Consider the following 15,485-nt stretch of genomic DNA (forward strand, 5'->3'; position numbering starts at 1 on the left):
TTATGCCTGTTTGTGCCTTTCCTAACTTGTGGTATGTATTTTATCTGAGCTTCTAGGATTATAGTTTTAAATAGTCTCCAAGCTTCCCCAAGGGTTTTGACCGTATTTACCTTTCCTTTCAGTTTCTTCCTCACATGCCTCCTCATCTCAGAGAATTTACCCGTTTTAAAGTTAAACGTTGTTGTGGCGGTCTTTTTGGACAACTCCCTATTTATACAAATGGTGAAATCAATAACGTTATGGTCACTGTTCCCAAGTGGTGCGATCACTTTTACATCTCTCACCAAGTCTTGGGCATTACTTAGGACCAAATCCAGGATCGCCCCACCCCTGGTAGGTTCAGAGACCATCTGCTCCATAGCACAGTCATTGAGAGCATCAAGAAACTCAATCTCTTTCTCTCGACCAGAACACATATTGACCCAATCAATCTGCGGGTAGTTAAAATCACCTATTATGACACAGTTTTACGTTTCGCCGCTATCTTTAAGCCTTCCATCATATTATAATCGTCCTCTCTTTTGATTTGGTGGGCGATAACAAACTCCCATAGTTAAATTTCCTTTTGGGCCCTCTATTTCAACCCAAAGCATTTCTAAAAGTGAATCTAATTCTCTGACCTCAGTCTTACTGGACCGTATATCCTCTCTGACATACAGAGCCATCCCACCTCCAACCCTTCCCTCCCTATCCTTCCGATATAACTTATATCCAGGAATCACCGTATCCGACTGATTCTCCTCATTCCACCAAGTTTCTGAAATTCCCACAATGACTGTTTTCTCCCAACACTAAACATTCCAATTCACCAATTTTACTTCAAACACTTCTAGCATTTGCATAAGAACATAAGAGAAGCCATGTTGGATCAGGCCAACGGCCCATCCAGTCCAACACTCTGTGTCACACAGTGGCAAAAAATTTTATATATACACACACGCTGTGGCTAATAGCCACTGATGGACCTGTGCTCCATAGTTTTATCTAAACCCCTCTTGAAGGTGGCTATACTTGTGGCCGCCACCACCTCCTGTGGCAGTGAATTCCACATGTTAATCACCCTTTGGGTGAAGAAGTACTTCCTTTTATCCGTTTTAACCTGTCTGCTCAGCAATTTCATCGAATGCCCACGAGTTCTTGTATTGTGAGAAAGGGAGAAAAGTACTTCTTTCTCTACTTTCTCCATCCCATGCATTATCTTGTAAACCTCTATCATGTCACCCCGCAGTCGACGTTTCTCCAAGCTAAAGAGCCCCAAGCGTTTCAACCTTTCTTCATAGGGAAAGTGCTCCAGCCCTTTAATCTTTCTAGTTGCCCTTTTCTGGACTTTCTCCAATACAAACAAATGCATGCAAACAATACAAACAAATGCATACAAACATCTATAATTTCCCAGGCAAGCTAGGCCCGCTACCTTCCTTCTGCCGCCTCAAGAGTCTGGCAGACAGTCCATACTGTTTGTCATCATCACAGTGGACAACTCTGGTCCGTTACCCGGTAGAAAAATAGCAGCCAACCCTTCATCTCTTTGAGACGAGTCCTCCCGAACCAGAGACATTTCATCTCCTGTCGGCTTTTTCCCAAGATTTAGTTTAAAAACTGCTCTGCCACCTTTTTGATTTTAAGCGCCAGCAGCCTGGTTCCATCCGGCGACAAGTGGAGACCGTCTCTTTTGTACAGCTCGCGCTTGTTCCAGAAAGCATCCCAGTGCCTAACAAACTTAAACCCTTCCTCCTTACACCATCGTCTGATCCACACATTGAGACTTCTAATTTGTGCCTGTCTCTCCTGCCCTGCACATGGAACAGGTAGTACTTCCAAGAAGGCTACCTTGGAGGTCTTGGCCTTAAGTCTCCCGCCTAGCAGTCTAAATTTTTCCTCCAGGACCTCATGACTGCATTTCCCCACATCGTTGGTGCCAACATGCACCACGACCACAGGCTCCTCCCCAGCGCTGTCTATCAGCCTATCTACTACATGCGTATTGTCCGCTACCTTCGCACCAGGCAGGCAAGTCACCTACGGTCAGTACGCGGTTTCGCCACCCAGCTGTCTACTTGCCTAAGGATCGAATCACCAACTACCAAAAACCCCCTCTCCCCCTGCCCAGGGATGGTTCCTTGGCGCGAAAGGATTCCCGCTCACCAACCGAAGAAGAGGTCCCTTCTGAGGGCGCATTCCCCTTATCCTCAGCACGGTGCCCTGTTCCCTCTCGACCCTCACACTCTCTGGCAGCAACGGGGCTGCTACGTTCAGAGTGGGGCTCATCTAATACGCCCCCGAGAGTCTTCCCAAAATGCCTAACTGACCGTCTCTGCTTCTCTAGGGCAGTCACCTCGGCCTCAAGGGTACGAACTCGTTCCCTGAGGACCAGGAGCTCCTTGCATCGAGCACACACCCAAGACTTCTGTCCTTTGGGCAGATAGTCGTACATGTGACACTCAGTGCAAAACACTGGACAGCCCCCAACCCCCTGCTGGCATTCTTTCTATCTATCTATCTATCTATCTATCTATCTATCTATCTATCTATCTATCTATCTATCTATCTATCTATCTATCTATCTATCTATCTATCTATCTATCCATCTATCATCCATCTATCATCCATCTATCATCCATCTATCATCCATCTATCATCCATCTATCATCTATCTTCTATCACCTCTCTATCACCTACCTATCACCTACCTATCACCTACCTATCACCTATCTATCTATCTATCTATCTATCTATCTATCTATCTATCTATCTATCTATCTATCTATCTATCTATCTATCTATCTATCTATCTATCTATCTATCTATCTATCTATCTATCTATCTATCTATCTATCTATCTATCTATCTATCTATCTATCTATCTATCTATCTATCTATCTATCTATCTATCTATCTATCTATCTACCCTACCTACCTACCTACCTACCTACCTACCTACCTATCAAAATATACAGTCCTCTTTAAATGCTGTTTGTTTAAGTGGCTCCCCTTCTGGAGGGTCAACTTACCTTATTGGGAGAACAAGAAAATCAGGGATCTGGGTTCCTGGTCCTTAGGGAGCCCCCAGGCCAAGAGCCCTTTGGCAAGGCACAGCTTAAAATGCAAAGAGGGTGGAGCAGAGGCACTCCTCAGCAATCAGCAGCAATCACTCTCAATCTCTTTCTCCTTTAGCCCACTCAACCAAACAAAGAGCAAACAAAGACCAAACAAATAGCAGTTCCCCAGCTATCACACCTCAGAATTTTAGGCAGCCCCACAAACCTCAGAATGAAGTCTTTCAAAACTCAGAAATTCTCAGCAACTTCTCCAGCTGTCTCAGCTATGAGAGCTGCTCTGCTCTGTTCTGCTCCTCTCAGACCTCTGTGAGATGTAGTCTAATAATTGTAGAATTAAAATCGTAGTCTAATAATTCATTTCCAAATTCTTCATTTTTTCCGCTTTCCTTCTTTCTGTCAGGGTCCCTGTTAGATTTATTGTTGGCCCTGTTCTCTCTGCACACGGTTGTTGGGTGACCACATTCATTCCCCTGATTTTCCATGCCATCAGTGTGTTACAGCCATCTCTGCCTGTCTGAGGCCCCTCTCCTTTCCTGCCAAACCTTCACCTCTTCATACCCTTTTTATATGTTTCCATCCTCTAATATTAATAAGGCATGAAGCCTTGCTTTTACCTTCTGTCTCTTTACTCTGTCTGCTGCTTCCTTAACAAGATTGCCAGAATGCATCCCTTCCTGTCTGCTCCCTTTGTCAGCCTCCACTTCATGACCTGGCTTTTTTTTTTTTTAGCCCTTTGAAATGCCTCCTTGGTCTTCTGCTCTCACACTTGAGCCAGTTTGGTGTAGTGGTTAAGTGCGTGGGTGCTTATCTGGGAGAACGGGGTTTGATTCCCCACTCCTTCACATGCACCTGCTGGAGAGTCCTTGGGTCAGGCAGAACTCTCTCAGAGCTGTTCTGCTCAAGAGTAGCTGCTGTCAGAACTCTCTCGGTCCCACCTACCTCACAGGGTGTCTGTTGTGAGGAGGGGAAGGAAAAGGAGATTGTAAGCCACTCTGAGACTCCTTTGGGTGGGGTATAATCCAATCTCCTCCTCCTTCTTCAAGTTGCATTGCATCCATATGATTATCATTCTTTGTGGCTGCCTCTCCTGCTTCCAATGCAAACTCTGTATCCTTGGTCTCTGTGTCATTGCCTCCCCCATAGTCTTATGTCCTGGTACTTCTCTGCCTGTGACCTTTGCTCTTCAGCCTTCTGTCCAAAGCTCAGGCAATGCCTTTAAAAATTTTAAAATACTTAGCTGTATAACCGTCTGGCCCGGGAGCTTTATCATTCTTCATCACATTAATTGCTGCTTCAATTTCTATTTTTTCAATTGGGTCATTCAAAATTTTTCTCATATTTTCAGTTAAAGGCTCAATTTTTATTTTCTGTAAATATTCATCTATCTTTTTTCTCTTTACTTCAGCACCTTTAAACAACTTGGCATAATACTTAAAAAATTCTCTTTTTATTCCCTCTTGAGTTACTACATCTCTTCCATCTATCACAATTCTACTAATTGTTTTGTTTTCCCTCTTTTTTTTCAGCTGCCACGCCAAGTATTTCCCCGTCTTATTTGCTCCTTCAAACGATTTCTGCTGAAGCCTTTTCAAATTCCATTCCACTTCTTTGTTTAGTAAATGTCTTAATTGAGTTTGCAATATTGAAATTTCCCTTAGAATCTTCTTTTTCCCTGGTCTTTTCCTCAACTCTCCTTCTTTTTTCTTTATTTCATTTTGAATGTCCAATAATTGTTTTTCTTTTTCCCTTTTATCTTTGTTGTTCAAAGTAATCAACAACCCTCTCATTACTGCTTTATAAGTGTCCCAGACCGTCTGAAAATCAATATCTTCTTTATCATTCATTTGGAAAAATTTCTTAGTTTCTTTTCCTAGGAAAGTCACTGTTTCTTTGTTCTGTAGCAAATCCTCATTCAGTCTCCATCTTCTCAGTCTTTTGGACAATTTTGTAATCCACATTATTGGGTTATGGTCAGCACCAATTTTAGGCAAAATATCTATCTTCCTTGTTGTAAGGCCTAAGTCTCTAGTTCCCCACAGCATGTCAATTCTAGAAAAGGTCTTATGTCTTGCAGAAAAAAAAGTATAGTCCCGCACTTCAGGATTAAACTTTCTCCATATGTCTTCCAAATTTTCCTGTTTAACTAATTCAAAAAAAGACTTTGGCAATTTCCCTTCTTTCCCACTATTTTTTTTCCCTCCGGATCTATCCAATGAGTTCTCAACTGTTCCGTTAAAATCTCCCATCAAGAGTATTTGATCGTAGGTCAACTCATCTAGTTGTTGTATAATGTCTTTAAAAAAAGCATCTTTTGCACCATTAGGTGCATATAGTCCCAATAACAGCGTTTTTTTCCCATTTGATGTTATTTCCACTGCTACAAATCTTCCATCTTTATCTTTAAACACCAGTTTTGGCTCCAAGTCCTGTTTAATATAAAAAACTACTCCCCTTTTTTTCTGTTCAGCTAATGAAAAAAATTCCCTTCCCAATTGTTTGTTCCATAAAAATTTATAATCCTTTTGTTTGATGTGGACTTCTTGCAAACAAATTATATTACAATTTTGCTTCTTAATCCAATGAAAAGTTGCCCTTCTTTTTTGTGGTGAATTTAGTCCATTAACATTCCAAGACAATAATTTGTAATCCATCATGGTGCAAATTCTTTATTTTCCTCAAAAAATCTCCTCAGCTCTCTGGCATTTGTAATTGTTACTCTCTTCCCCTGAAGTTCAAAGCTCAAATCCTCGGGGATTATCCATCTGTACCTTGTGCCATTGTCTTTCAATTTTTCTGTCAACTTTTTATATGTTCTCCTGTCGTTTATCACTTCTTTGGGTAGCTCCTTCATAATTCTCACTCTGCTACCTCTTACTATCAATGACTGTTCAAAGTTTTTCTTCATAATCCTTCCCACCATTTCCTTTGTCATAAATCTTACAACAACATCTCTTGGTAAGTTGTTTTTTTTGGCATATAACGAATTGACTCTATACATGTGATCATACATGCTCTTAGTCTTGTCAGGGTCGTCTTCTAAGAATTCTGCAATTATGTTTGTCATATATCCTTTCAGATCATCATCTTCTTCCTCAGGTACTCCTCTCAAGCGTATCTGATTTTCCATTAATTTGCATTCGTGGATCGTCACTTTTTCTTGGACTTTCAGCAAGGTGGTATCATGTATTTTAACTTTCTCCTCCACTTCCTGTACTTTCTTGTCTATTTTCCCAATTTGGTCTTTGAGGTCATCCACTTCTTTTTTAATTACTGTGACAAGTTCTTCCTTCATTTCTTCCATCATTTTCTTAACTCCTTTCATAATCCTGGCTTCCATAGCCTCCATTTGGTCCTGCATTTTTTCTAATGAGAGGGCTCTTGTTCGGGGCTGCCTGGGCTCTGACATTTAGGCAAGGAGCAGAGAGATAAAATAGAAATACCAAAAATTTCCGTCTCACAATTTACAAATTGGCTACCAAGCTCAAAAGGTTTAAATTTTCTCTCTTATTTAAACTTTGTTCTGTTCTCTTCTGAGCTTCCCAGGCCCAAATATATATTTTTTAAAAATTTTCCCCTTTAAAAAAATGACGAAATTTTTGACTTCACCAATTTGAAATTTGACAGTCAGGTTCAATAGAGCAGAGCTTGCCCTTTCCAGCAAGCCTAAGTTCGCTGGTTTCTGAGCTTCCAAAGCCAAGATATTTATCAAAAAAGTCTTCAAAAATTCCAAAATGGCGGCCGCGATTTTTTCCCCTTTAAAAATTTTTTTTCCCCCTTTTAAAGTCACCTCAGGCGCCCACCAGTAATGTAGTCAATAGTTCTTGTTTTCTTACCCTTTTTCCCGTCGATTCTGTCAATTTTTAAAGTCCCAAATCTTTTTAAAACAATATTTTAAATTGGACCTCCCAGCAATGGCTGCCGACGTTTCTCTATGATGTAGAGTAGGCTTTTTCCTTTACTGCTTCCTGTTTCTGTCAGCTTCAACTCTCATGGAAATCTCACGATACTTGACGCATTTCCTGTCTTGCTCAGAAGAGCTAAGCTGTTCCAGTATATTCTGATGCAACGTGGCTGTTTAACTTTCACAAACCGCAAACCGCAAGTAGACAAAACTATGTTCTCTTTTCAAATTTTAGCAGTTTTTCACACTGTCTTTTGTATTAAAACAGTCCAAACTTCTCCATTTCTTTCTTCTATTTGCAAGCTTTATATTTTCCCCTTCTTCCCACCTTTAATACGTCCCTTTAATCTGTAAATAGCTCCGGAGTGAAAAAAGAGCTTCTGTACCTTTTTTTCTTCACTTATCCAAGTTCCACTGGTCTTCCAAAACTTTAGTTGTTTAAAATTGTCCCAGAAGGTTAGGATCCTGACGAGCTTATGTCAAATCAATGACTCTGAAAGATCTTGCAGATGATAACTATGCAAACTTCTGAGACCCCTCAAAGCCTCAAAGGAACCCTCTACAGGGCTCCTTTTCAGCCAAGGTAAATCTCTTCCAAAGTTTTTAGTGCAAGTCTTGGACCTTTCTCTCACTGAGAAAGGTAGGCAGTGGGCTTTGATTTGCCCTCCACTACCCCGAACAAGACCTTCAGCTTGCTCCCGATGTGAGAGACAACTCAGCTCGCCATTTTCCTCCCCGGAATTAATACCAAAATTACAGAAGCTGATGAATGTAATAAGAGTTAAAGGGAAGGTACCAAATACATGGAAGGAAGCTGTTATTTCTTTGATACCTAAAGAAGAAAGAGACGCTACAAATGTGAAAAATTATAGACCAATTTCACTTTTGAACAATGATTATAAAATATTTACAAGAATTCTGGCGGAACGACTTAAGCAATATCTGATAAATTTTATAAAGGAGGACCAAGCTGGTTTTCTTCCTAAAAGACAAATAAGAGACAATATTAGAACTGTTGTAAATATTGTAGAATACTATGAAAGACATCCAGAAAAGGAAGTAGCACTATTCTTTGCAGATGCAGAAAAAGCATTTGACAATTTAAATTGGGACTTTATGTTTGCAGTGATGGAAAAAATGGAACTTGGAGAAAGTTTTATAAGAATGATAAAGGCAATATATTCTGAACAAAGGGCAAGACTGTGCATCAATGCAGATCTTACAGACGAAATGAAAATTAGTAAAGGTACTAGACAAGGCTGCCCGCTTTCGCCATTGTTGTTCATAATGACTCTTGAAATTTTACTGATGCAGATCCAAGATGAAAAAGATTTAGAAGGACTACAAATAAAAGGGTATACCTATAAATATAGAGCATTTGCGGATGATATAATGTTTATAAATGAAAATCCCCTACAAGCTACACCGTTGTTGTTAACGAGAATACAAGAGTTTGGGGAGTTGGCGGGACTTTACATAAACAAAGAAAAATCAAAAATTTTATGTAAGAATATGCAGAAAAATAGACAACAAGAATTACAAAGACTAACGGGTTGTGAAGTTACCTCTAAGGTAAAATACCTAGGGGTAGAGATAACAATGAAAAATATTGATCTGTTTAGGAACAACTATGAAAAGCTCTGGCGCAAAATAGAAGAAGATATGCTAAAGTGGAACAAGCTCAATTTGTCATTGTTGGGCAGAATAGCTGCAGTAAAAATGAATATTTTACCAAGGATTATGTATTTGTTTCAAACCATCCCCATTGTGAAAGATGCTAAGCAATTTGATAAATGGAGAAGAAAAATCTCAGAATTTGTGTGGGCCGGGAGGAAACCTAGAATCAAAATGAAAGTCCTGATAGATGCAAAAGAGAGAGGTGGGTTTCAATTACCAGATTTGAAACTGTATCATGAAGCAATTTGTTTAGTATGGTTGAAAGAATGGATAACGCTATTAAATGAAAAACTTCTAGTGTTAGAAGGCCATGGAAAAAAATTCGGCTTTCATGCCTATTTGTATTATGGGAAAAAGAAGATGGATGGTCTTTTCTCTCACCATTATATAAGGAGCAGCTTACTAAATGTGTGGATAAAGTACAAGAAATATGGCGATGAGAGAAGACCTTTGTGGATAGTGCCGGCTGAAGTGATAAAGTTAACGGCCAAAACAGTTAAGGAAAAACAACTATCATACAACCAACTACTAAAAATACAAAGTGGGAAAATAGAACTGAAAACTGCAGAAGAATTGAATTATAAATATGATTGGTTTCAAATGCAACAAATAAAAAGCTTGATGGAGAATGATATCAAAGCTGAAGGAATAAGGAAAGAGCAAACAGAAATGGAAAGAGTTCTGCTTGGAGATAATGAGAAATTAATTTCAAAAGTGTACAAATTACTTTTACAATGGACTACAGAAGATGAAGTAGTGAAATCTCAAATGATAAAATGGGCAATTAATGTAAATAAAGAAATAAAGATGGAATCTTGGGAATATTTGTGGAAAAACTCTATGAAACTCGCAACATGTCATAGTATTAAAGAGAACTGTTTTAAGATGATGTATAGATGGTATATGACTCCAAAAAAATTAGCAAAGATGAACAATAAGATGCCAGATAGGTGCTGGAAATGTAAAAAGCATGAAGGTTCTTTCTACCATATGTGGTGGACTTGTGAAAGAGCTAAAATGTTTTGGCAGATGATTCAACAAGAGATATCTAAGATCCTAGGATATGAATTTAACAAAGAAGCAGAGATTTTTCTGCTGGGATTACAAATGGAAAAATTTCCAAAAGAAGATAGAACTTTAATATGGTACTTGCTCTCAGCTGCTAGGACATTGTATGCGCAGTTGTGGAAGCAAGAAAAAATACCAGAAAAATGGGACTGGACTATAAAAGTTATGTCATGGAGTGAAATGGACAAACTAACAAGAAAACTAAGAGACTGCGATTTAGAACTTTTTAATCGTGAGTGGAAGAAATTCAGAAGATATGTAGAAAAAGAGTGGAAAATAAAAGGTCATTGGGCAATTTTTGATGATTAAGACTTTTAAGACAAGAATATAACTTTTGAAGGGGGGATCTTTTTCTTAATCAATTTTTGTTTTTTCTTGATAGTTAAAGGTACCTTTAATATCTGTTTTTTTTTTTAAAATAACACTGGCGGGGGTCAAGTATTGGGGGGAGGGGTGGGAGAAAAGTAAGATGTGGGGTAGAATGATGTTCTTTTTTTATTATCTTAAGCTTTTTATAAGTTGTAGATATAGTTCTACTACCATATGTTACTAATAAAATTGTTTATACAAAGCTCAGGCAATGCCCACCTGTTCAATCTGGTCCTGGCTGGGACTGTCACTACACCCTCACCCCCAGTGGAGCCAAACAGCCCCCAAGACCCACCAGAATGGGCCACCAAGGTATCCATCCACCTGTGAGATGATGCCCAAGAGAGGACTTGAGTTGGCAGGCGAGTCAGGGCTCCATAACAAAGACCAGGAGCTAGGGAGGAAATGCAGCTCTGTCACAGAACAAGAGTTGGAACTGCCCCAAAAGACTGCCGAGCCAGACCCTGAATGTGGGCCGAGTGGTACCCCATCACTCAGGGTGGATTTGATTTAAATCACTAGTCAGTGAGACTTGATTTAAATCATAGTTTTCTACATAAAGACTCATTTTTGCTGGTATAACCTTAATATTCACAATTAGATGAAGATTTCATTTTTAGAATAACAACTGTTCATATTAATCTTAGTTATATAAAAATAATGCTTTTTAATACTATGAGAAACACATTATAGATAGGTAATTATGAAATTATTGTGAAGTGAATTATCTCCAGTTTAATGGATTAATCATATTTGGACAACTTTTCTGCTGTACTTTATTGGAAGGAGAAAAATAATCATTACTGTAACAATAATAATAATTTAAATTGCTTTATTCAACTAAAACAATGACATTATAGCATATGTTTGCTTAAACATCCATGTTTGTTAACTGATGTGGTTAAACAAAATATATATATTTTAAAAAACTTAAACTGTTAGGCCAGCCTACACATGAAAAACTTAAATACTGTCCTCTTTATCTCACTCTTCATCTTCTTCTTTGTTCATAGTCTGGAAAAGAAAAACAAACTTTCCTGCTTTGTCCGGTCCGGAACGATTTCTCAATTTAGAATGAATTATAGGTTTTCTCCTCCAGGGAAAGAATAATGTGATAAACCTCGGATTATACACACAAAAGATCCAAAGTCTTTTGGAGTATTCTGCTCAAAAAGTTTCACTTTCATTTTTACTGCTTGCCCCTCCATCCTCACACTTAAGTTTCTTCTTGTGCAGATCTATTCCACTCCAAGCAATCTTTTTCTATTCATTGAACTTCTTGAAACATAGCACGTAAGGGATTGATTCTGTGTACATAGGTTTGTAGAACAATGAGATTAAGATCTTTTTCTCAACTCTGTTCATTTTATAACATTTTTGCTGTGTAGAAGAGGCATGTGATCTCTGCAGACAAATTACAGTTCTGAGAACTGCAAAACCAAGCATCTGTGTTCTGTGATAATATCATGTAGACAGAGAAACTGCCCAGTGATCTTACAGAAACCTCTGGAAGAGCATGACATTGTGAATGGATTAATAGGATTTATTACCAAAAAATGTAAACGTTGCATGAATATACAGCCTTATGCTTCAGAATTAAAAACTATTTCTTATTTCATGATGGAATAACCTTTGGATGATAATATATTTTCCCCAAAAAGCATTTTATTTAAAAAATTCGATTTTTAAATTTTTTTAAAAAAAATAATTGATTTTTATCCACCCTGCCATCACTGCAGGAAGCTGAGGAGGCAACCTGGAGCCAGGAGAGCCCTACCCCCCCCCCAATCAGACATGATGATAACCGCAGCTCAAGGCGAAGCGGCACCTCCTGAATTATGGCAAGCCCTGTGGGTGTGGCCAGGACCAAAGCTTCAGCTGGGCATTGGAGCTTATTGTGGGTGGGGGGGATAGAGCCAAGAGGGAGAGTTAACGGGGGAAGGGCTAGGAAGACGGGAGGGGTATAAAGGAGCAAGGTAGGGGTCGAAGAGGAGCTGGAGATTGGAGAGGCACAGAGAGAGAGGGTGAAATCAGATTCCAGAAGAGGGAAGAGCCAAGAGGGTGAATAGAGTGGACCTTCTGCCCATATTTTAAAAAACCTAAACTGTTAGGCCAGCCTACACATGAAAAACTTAAATACTGTCCTCTTTATCTCACTCTTCATCTTCTTCTTTGTTCATAATCTGGAAAAGAAAAACAAACTTTCCTGCTTTGTCCGGTCCTGAACGATTTCTCAGTTTAGAAATCTTGGTAACAACCTTAACAGGTCTGGCAGGGGCATACTGGCTGACGAGATGGGGCATGACACCACCTTTCTCCCTCTGCCCTGATAACTGCTTCTAGAACACTTGCTTGAAGCTGCTTCCTTCCTCCAGATCTTCTTCCCCCACAGAGCCACATCGCAGAAAAGGAGGAGGAACCTCCCACCTTTCCCCATCCCATCACCTACTGAAACTAAGCCTGAGCACATCTAACTAACCATTTGGAGCATGCTTAATCCCTGCCTCTCCCTTCTCTTTGTCTCCCTGAGATCAAAATTATAGCAAGTTCCTTGGAGCAGGGATCTGACTTTTTGTAATCTGTAAAATGTCATGACCTGTTGTATTATTATAGCTTTGTTTGAAGGCAGAAGAACTTCAGGTGTCCCTAGGAGTCATTTGTGTATTCTTTTATGTTTAAAGAAAAACAGGAGGAGGAAGCAGAAGGATAACCTTTGTCAGAAACGGAGATCAGAGTCCAGCAGTGAGGATTCAGACCCAGTACTTGAGAAAGACAGCACTGAGGAGAAGGAGGAGGAGTCCAGGAATCCCAAGACTGAAGTCTGGAGAGTGCCCAGCATTGACTTGTGGATCCCTACAAGGCAGACTCTGTCCAGCATTCCTGGGGAGTTGGCCTCTGTCACTGTGCTTTCAAAAGGCTTTGATGTGAGCAGAAAACGGAAGTCGGTCCATGGTGCTCTTCTTGTTGCAGAAAAGGACCAAGCTTCTGAAGATCTACAGTCCAGGACATCTCCATCAGTTAATATTCAGGCAGAGGAGGAATTTGCTGTGGAGGATACCAGAGTATGTTCTGGAAGCTAGGGCTGTCCCATACAAGGGAGGTTTGGCCATGCCTTCCAGTTTCCTGTTCAGTGTCCCACTAGCTCCTTTCAGCTCTTTTGGTATGGAACCATCTTTAGGTTGGTCACCTGTGGGGAAGAAGGGTGGCCAGCAGTGAGTAAAACCCTTCATAAACTGGAAGAAACTTAACATAAAAAGAGCCTTGTGGGATCAGACCAGTCTTCCACCTAGTCTAACATCCTGTGGAGGAACTGGTTCAGTGGTAGAGCTTCACATGTAGATGGTCCCAGGCTCAATCCCCAGCATCACCACCTAAAAGGACAAGGCTGTAGGGGATGTGAAAGACCTCTGTCTGAGACTTAAGAGAGCTGCTGCCAGTCTGAGTAGACTTTGATGGACCAAGGGCAGCTTCATGTGTGTCTCACTAGCCTGCATTTTGCTTTGCAGGGCAAACAACTGGGCTGTAGTAGGCACAGTCTTCCCCTGATGTTGCCTCCTTGCATTCAGAGGATCCATTCGGAGGATCACTGCCTCTGAATAGCAAGGTTGCTTTGCTTACTGTGGCTAGTAGCCACTAATGGGTCTATCCTTAATTTAATGTCTAAACACCTTTTAAAGTTACCTGTACCCATGGTCATTACTAGGAGTGAATTCCACACTTCCATTGAGTAATGAAGTACTTCCCTTGTTTGTCTTGAATCTGTTGCCCATCAGTTTTGTTGAGTGCCTTGCCAAAAGACACTCGGGTGTCCCTGACCAGGACTAGGGCCTTCTTTGCCCTGGCCCTGGCCTGGTGAGACTCCTTGTCAGTGTGACCTTATGCAGTACTGCAGGGCTTGCAAGGCAGATGGTTGAGGACAGCAACAGGCCCCGTATTGGCTGGCACTCCCTTCTCCCCCCTTTCCGACTACACTCTCACCTTAACCTCCCCCCTCCCTTGAGGTGGAGACATAGTTGGAATTAGATGTATCAATGCCAGTATGTTGTAGTGATTACATAGACGCTTATCTGAGAGAACGGGGTTTGATTCCCCACTCTTCCACTTGCAGCTGCTGGAATGGCCTTGAATCAGCCATAGCTTTTACAGAGTTGTCCTTGAAAGTTCAGCTTCTGGGAGAGCTCTATCAGCCCCACCTACCTCACAGAATGTCTGTTGTGAGGGAGGAAGGTAAGGAGATTGTGTGAGCTGCTCTGAGATTCAGAGTGGAGATTCATCTTCTACTACTGTTATCTGTTAAAGTGTTTTAATTAGTTTTTTAATTTCTGTAACTGATTGGATATAATGTTTTATGGTTGTTTATCGCTCAGAGCCCTGAGTACTCAGAGATTGAGCAATTTATAAATCCAATCTAAATTATAAATAAATATTGAGATCTAATACTACAGGGGAGAAAAAAGCACTCTAGCCTTGATTTTATAAACCTGTCATGACCCCTACTCCCTGCTTAGAAGCTTATGCTACTATAGTGCTCTATATTTAAAAACCTTGTAGGAAGGATGCTCCAACCCCTTAATCTCCTTGTTTGCCCTCTTTGTCTCCAGCTCTACTTCTTTAAAAAGAAGATGATGATATTGGATTTATATCCCGCCCTACACTCTGAATCTCAGTCTCAGAGCGGTCACAATCTCCTTACTCCCCCCCCCTCCACAACAGACACCCTGTGAGGTAGGTGGGGCTGAGAGAGCTCTTATAGCAGTTGCCCTTTCAAGGACAACTCCTCTGGAAGCTATGGCTGACCCAAGGCCATTCCAGCAGCTGCAAGTGGAGAAGTGAGGAATCAAACCCAGTTCTCTCAGATAAGAGTCTGCACACTTAACCACTACACCAAACTGACTTAAAAGATGCAGTGACCAGAACCCTATGCTGTATTTCAAATGAGGCCTTACTACATTTTTATTTTCAGTCCCAGTCCACATCATGGAGTTTGCCTTTTTCATCTTCCCTGCACATTCAGTAGACAGGTTTACTAATCTATCCGCTCTACAACCTCAAGATCTTCATCATGGTCTCTGTGCAGTCCCACACATGGGTCTTGCCCTCAGCAACAGATCCTAACCTCGGAGACTCCAAAAACTCGCTTGAGCGTTTTGGCACACTTTCCGGCTCGCCCTGGGAAGCAGGCACCGACTGCACATGCCTGGAGCGAGCGGAAGGCGCCCCTCCCACTCAGTTTCTTCCTACCCGCCACTTGGACAACACCTACCTCATTGCGTTCATCTCCTCAGCTCGTTCTTCTCTTCGTTGTCTTCTGTGGTATCGTATTTTTCTCTCTCCCTTTTCCTCTTTTACTGTCTTGCATCCATATCTGTTTTTTAAAAAAAGGAGCCTTATCTCTGTGCTTTTCTTTCCTT

General features: G+C 40.7%; 1 protein-coding gene across 1 annotated transcript in view; it reads left to right on the top strand.

Moving 5' to 3' along the window:
- The window catches only part of SNAPC4 (small nuclear RNA activating complex polypeptide 4), a 109,901-nt gene that overhangs the window by 22,499 nt on the left and 71,917 nt on the right, over nt 1-15,485 (top strand). Inside the window, exon 15 of the mRNA XM_060250661.1 lies at nt 12,756-13,136. Within this exon, the coding sequence (XP_060106644.1) occupies nt 12,756-13,136 (381 nt within the window). The remainder of the gene's footprint in view (nt 1-12,755; nt 13,137-15,485) is intronic.

Source organism: Heteronotia binoei, chromosome 12 (genome assembly GCF_032191835.1).
Source record: "Heteronotia binoei isolate CCM8104 ecotype False Entrance Well chromosome 12, APGP_CSIRO_Hbin_v1, whole genome shotgun sequence".
Classification (NCBI taxonomy): domain Eukaryota; kingdom Metazoa; phylum Chordata; class Lepidosauria; order Squamata; family Gekkonidae; genus Heteronotia; species Heteronotia binoei.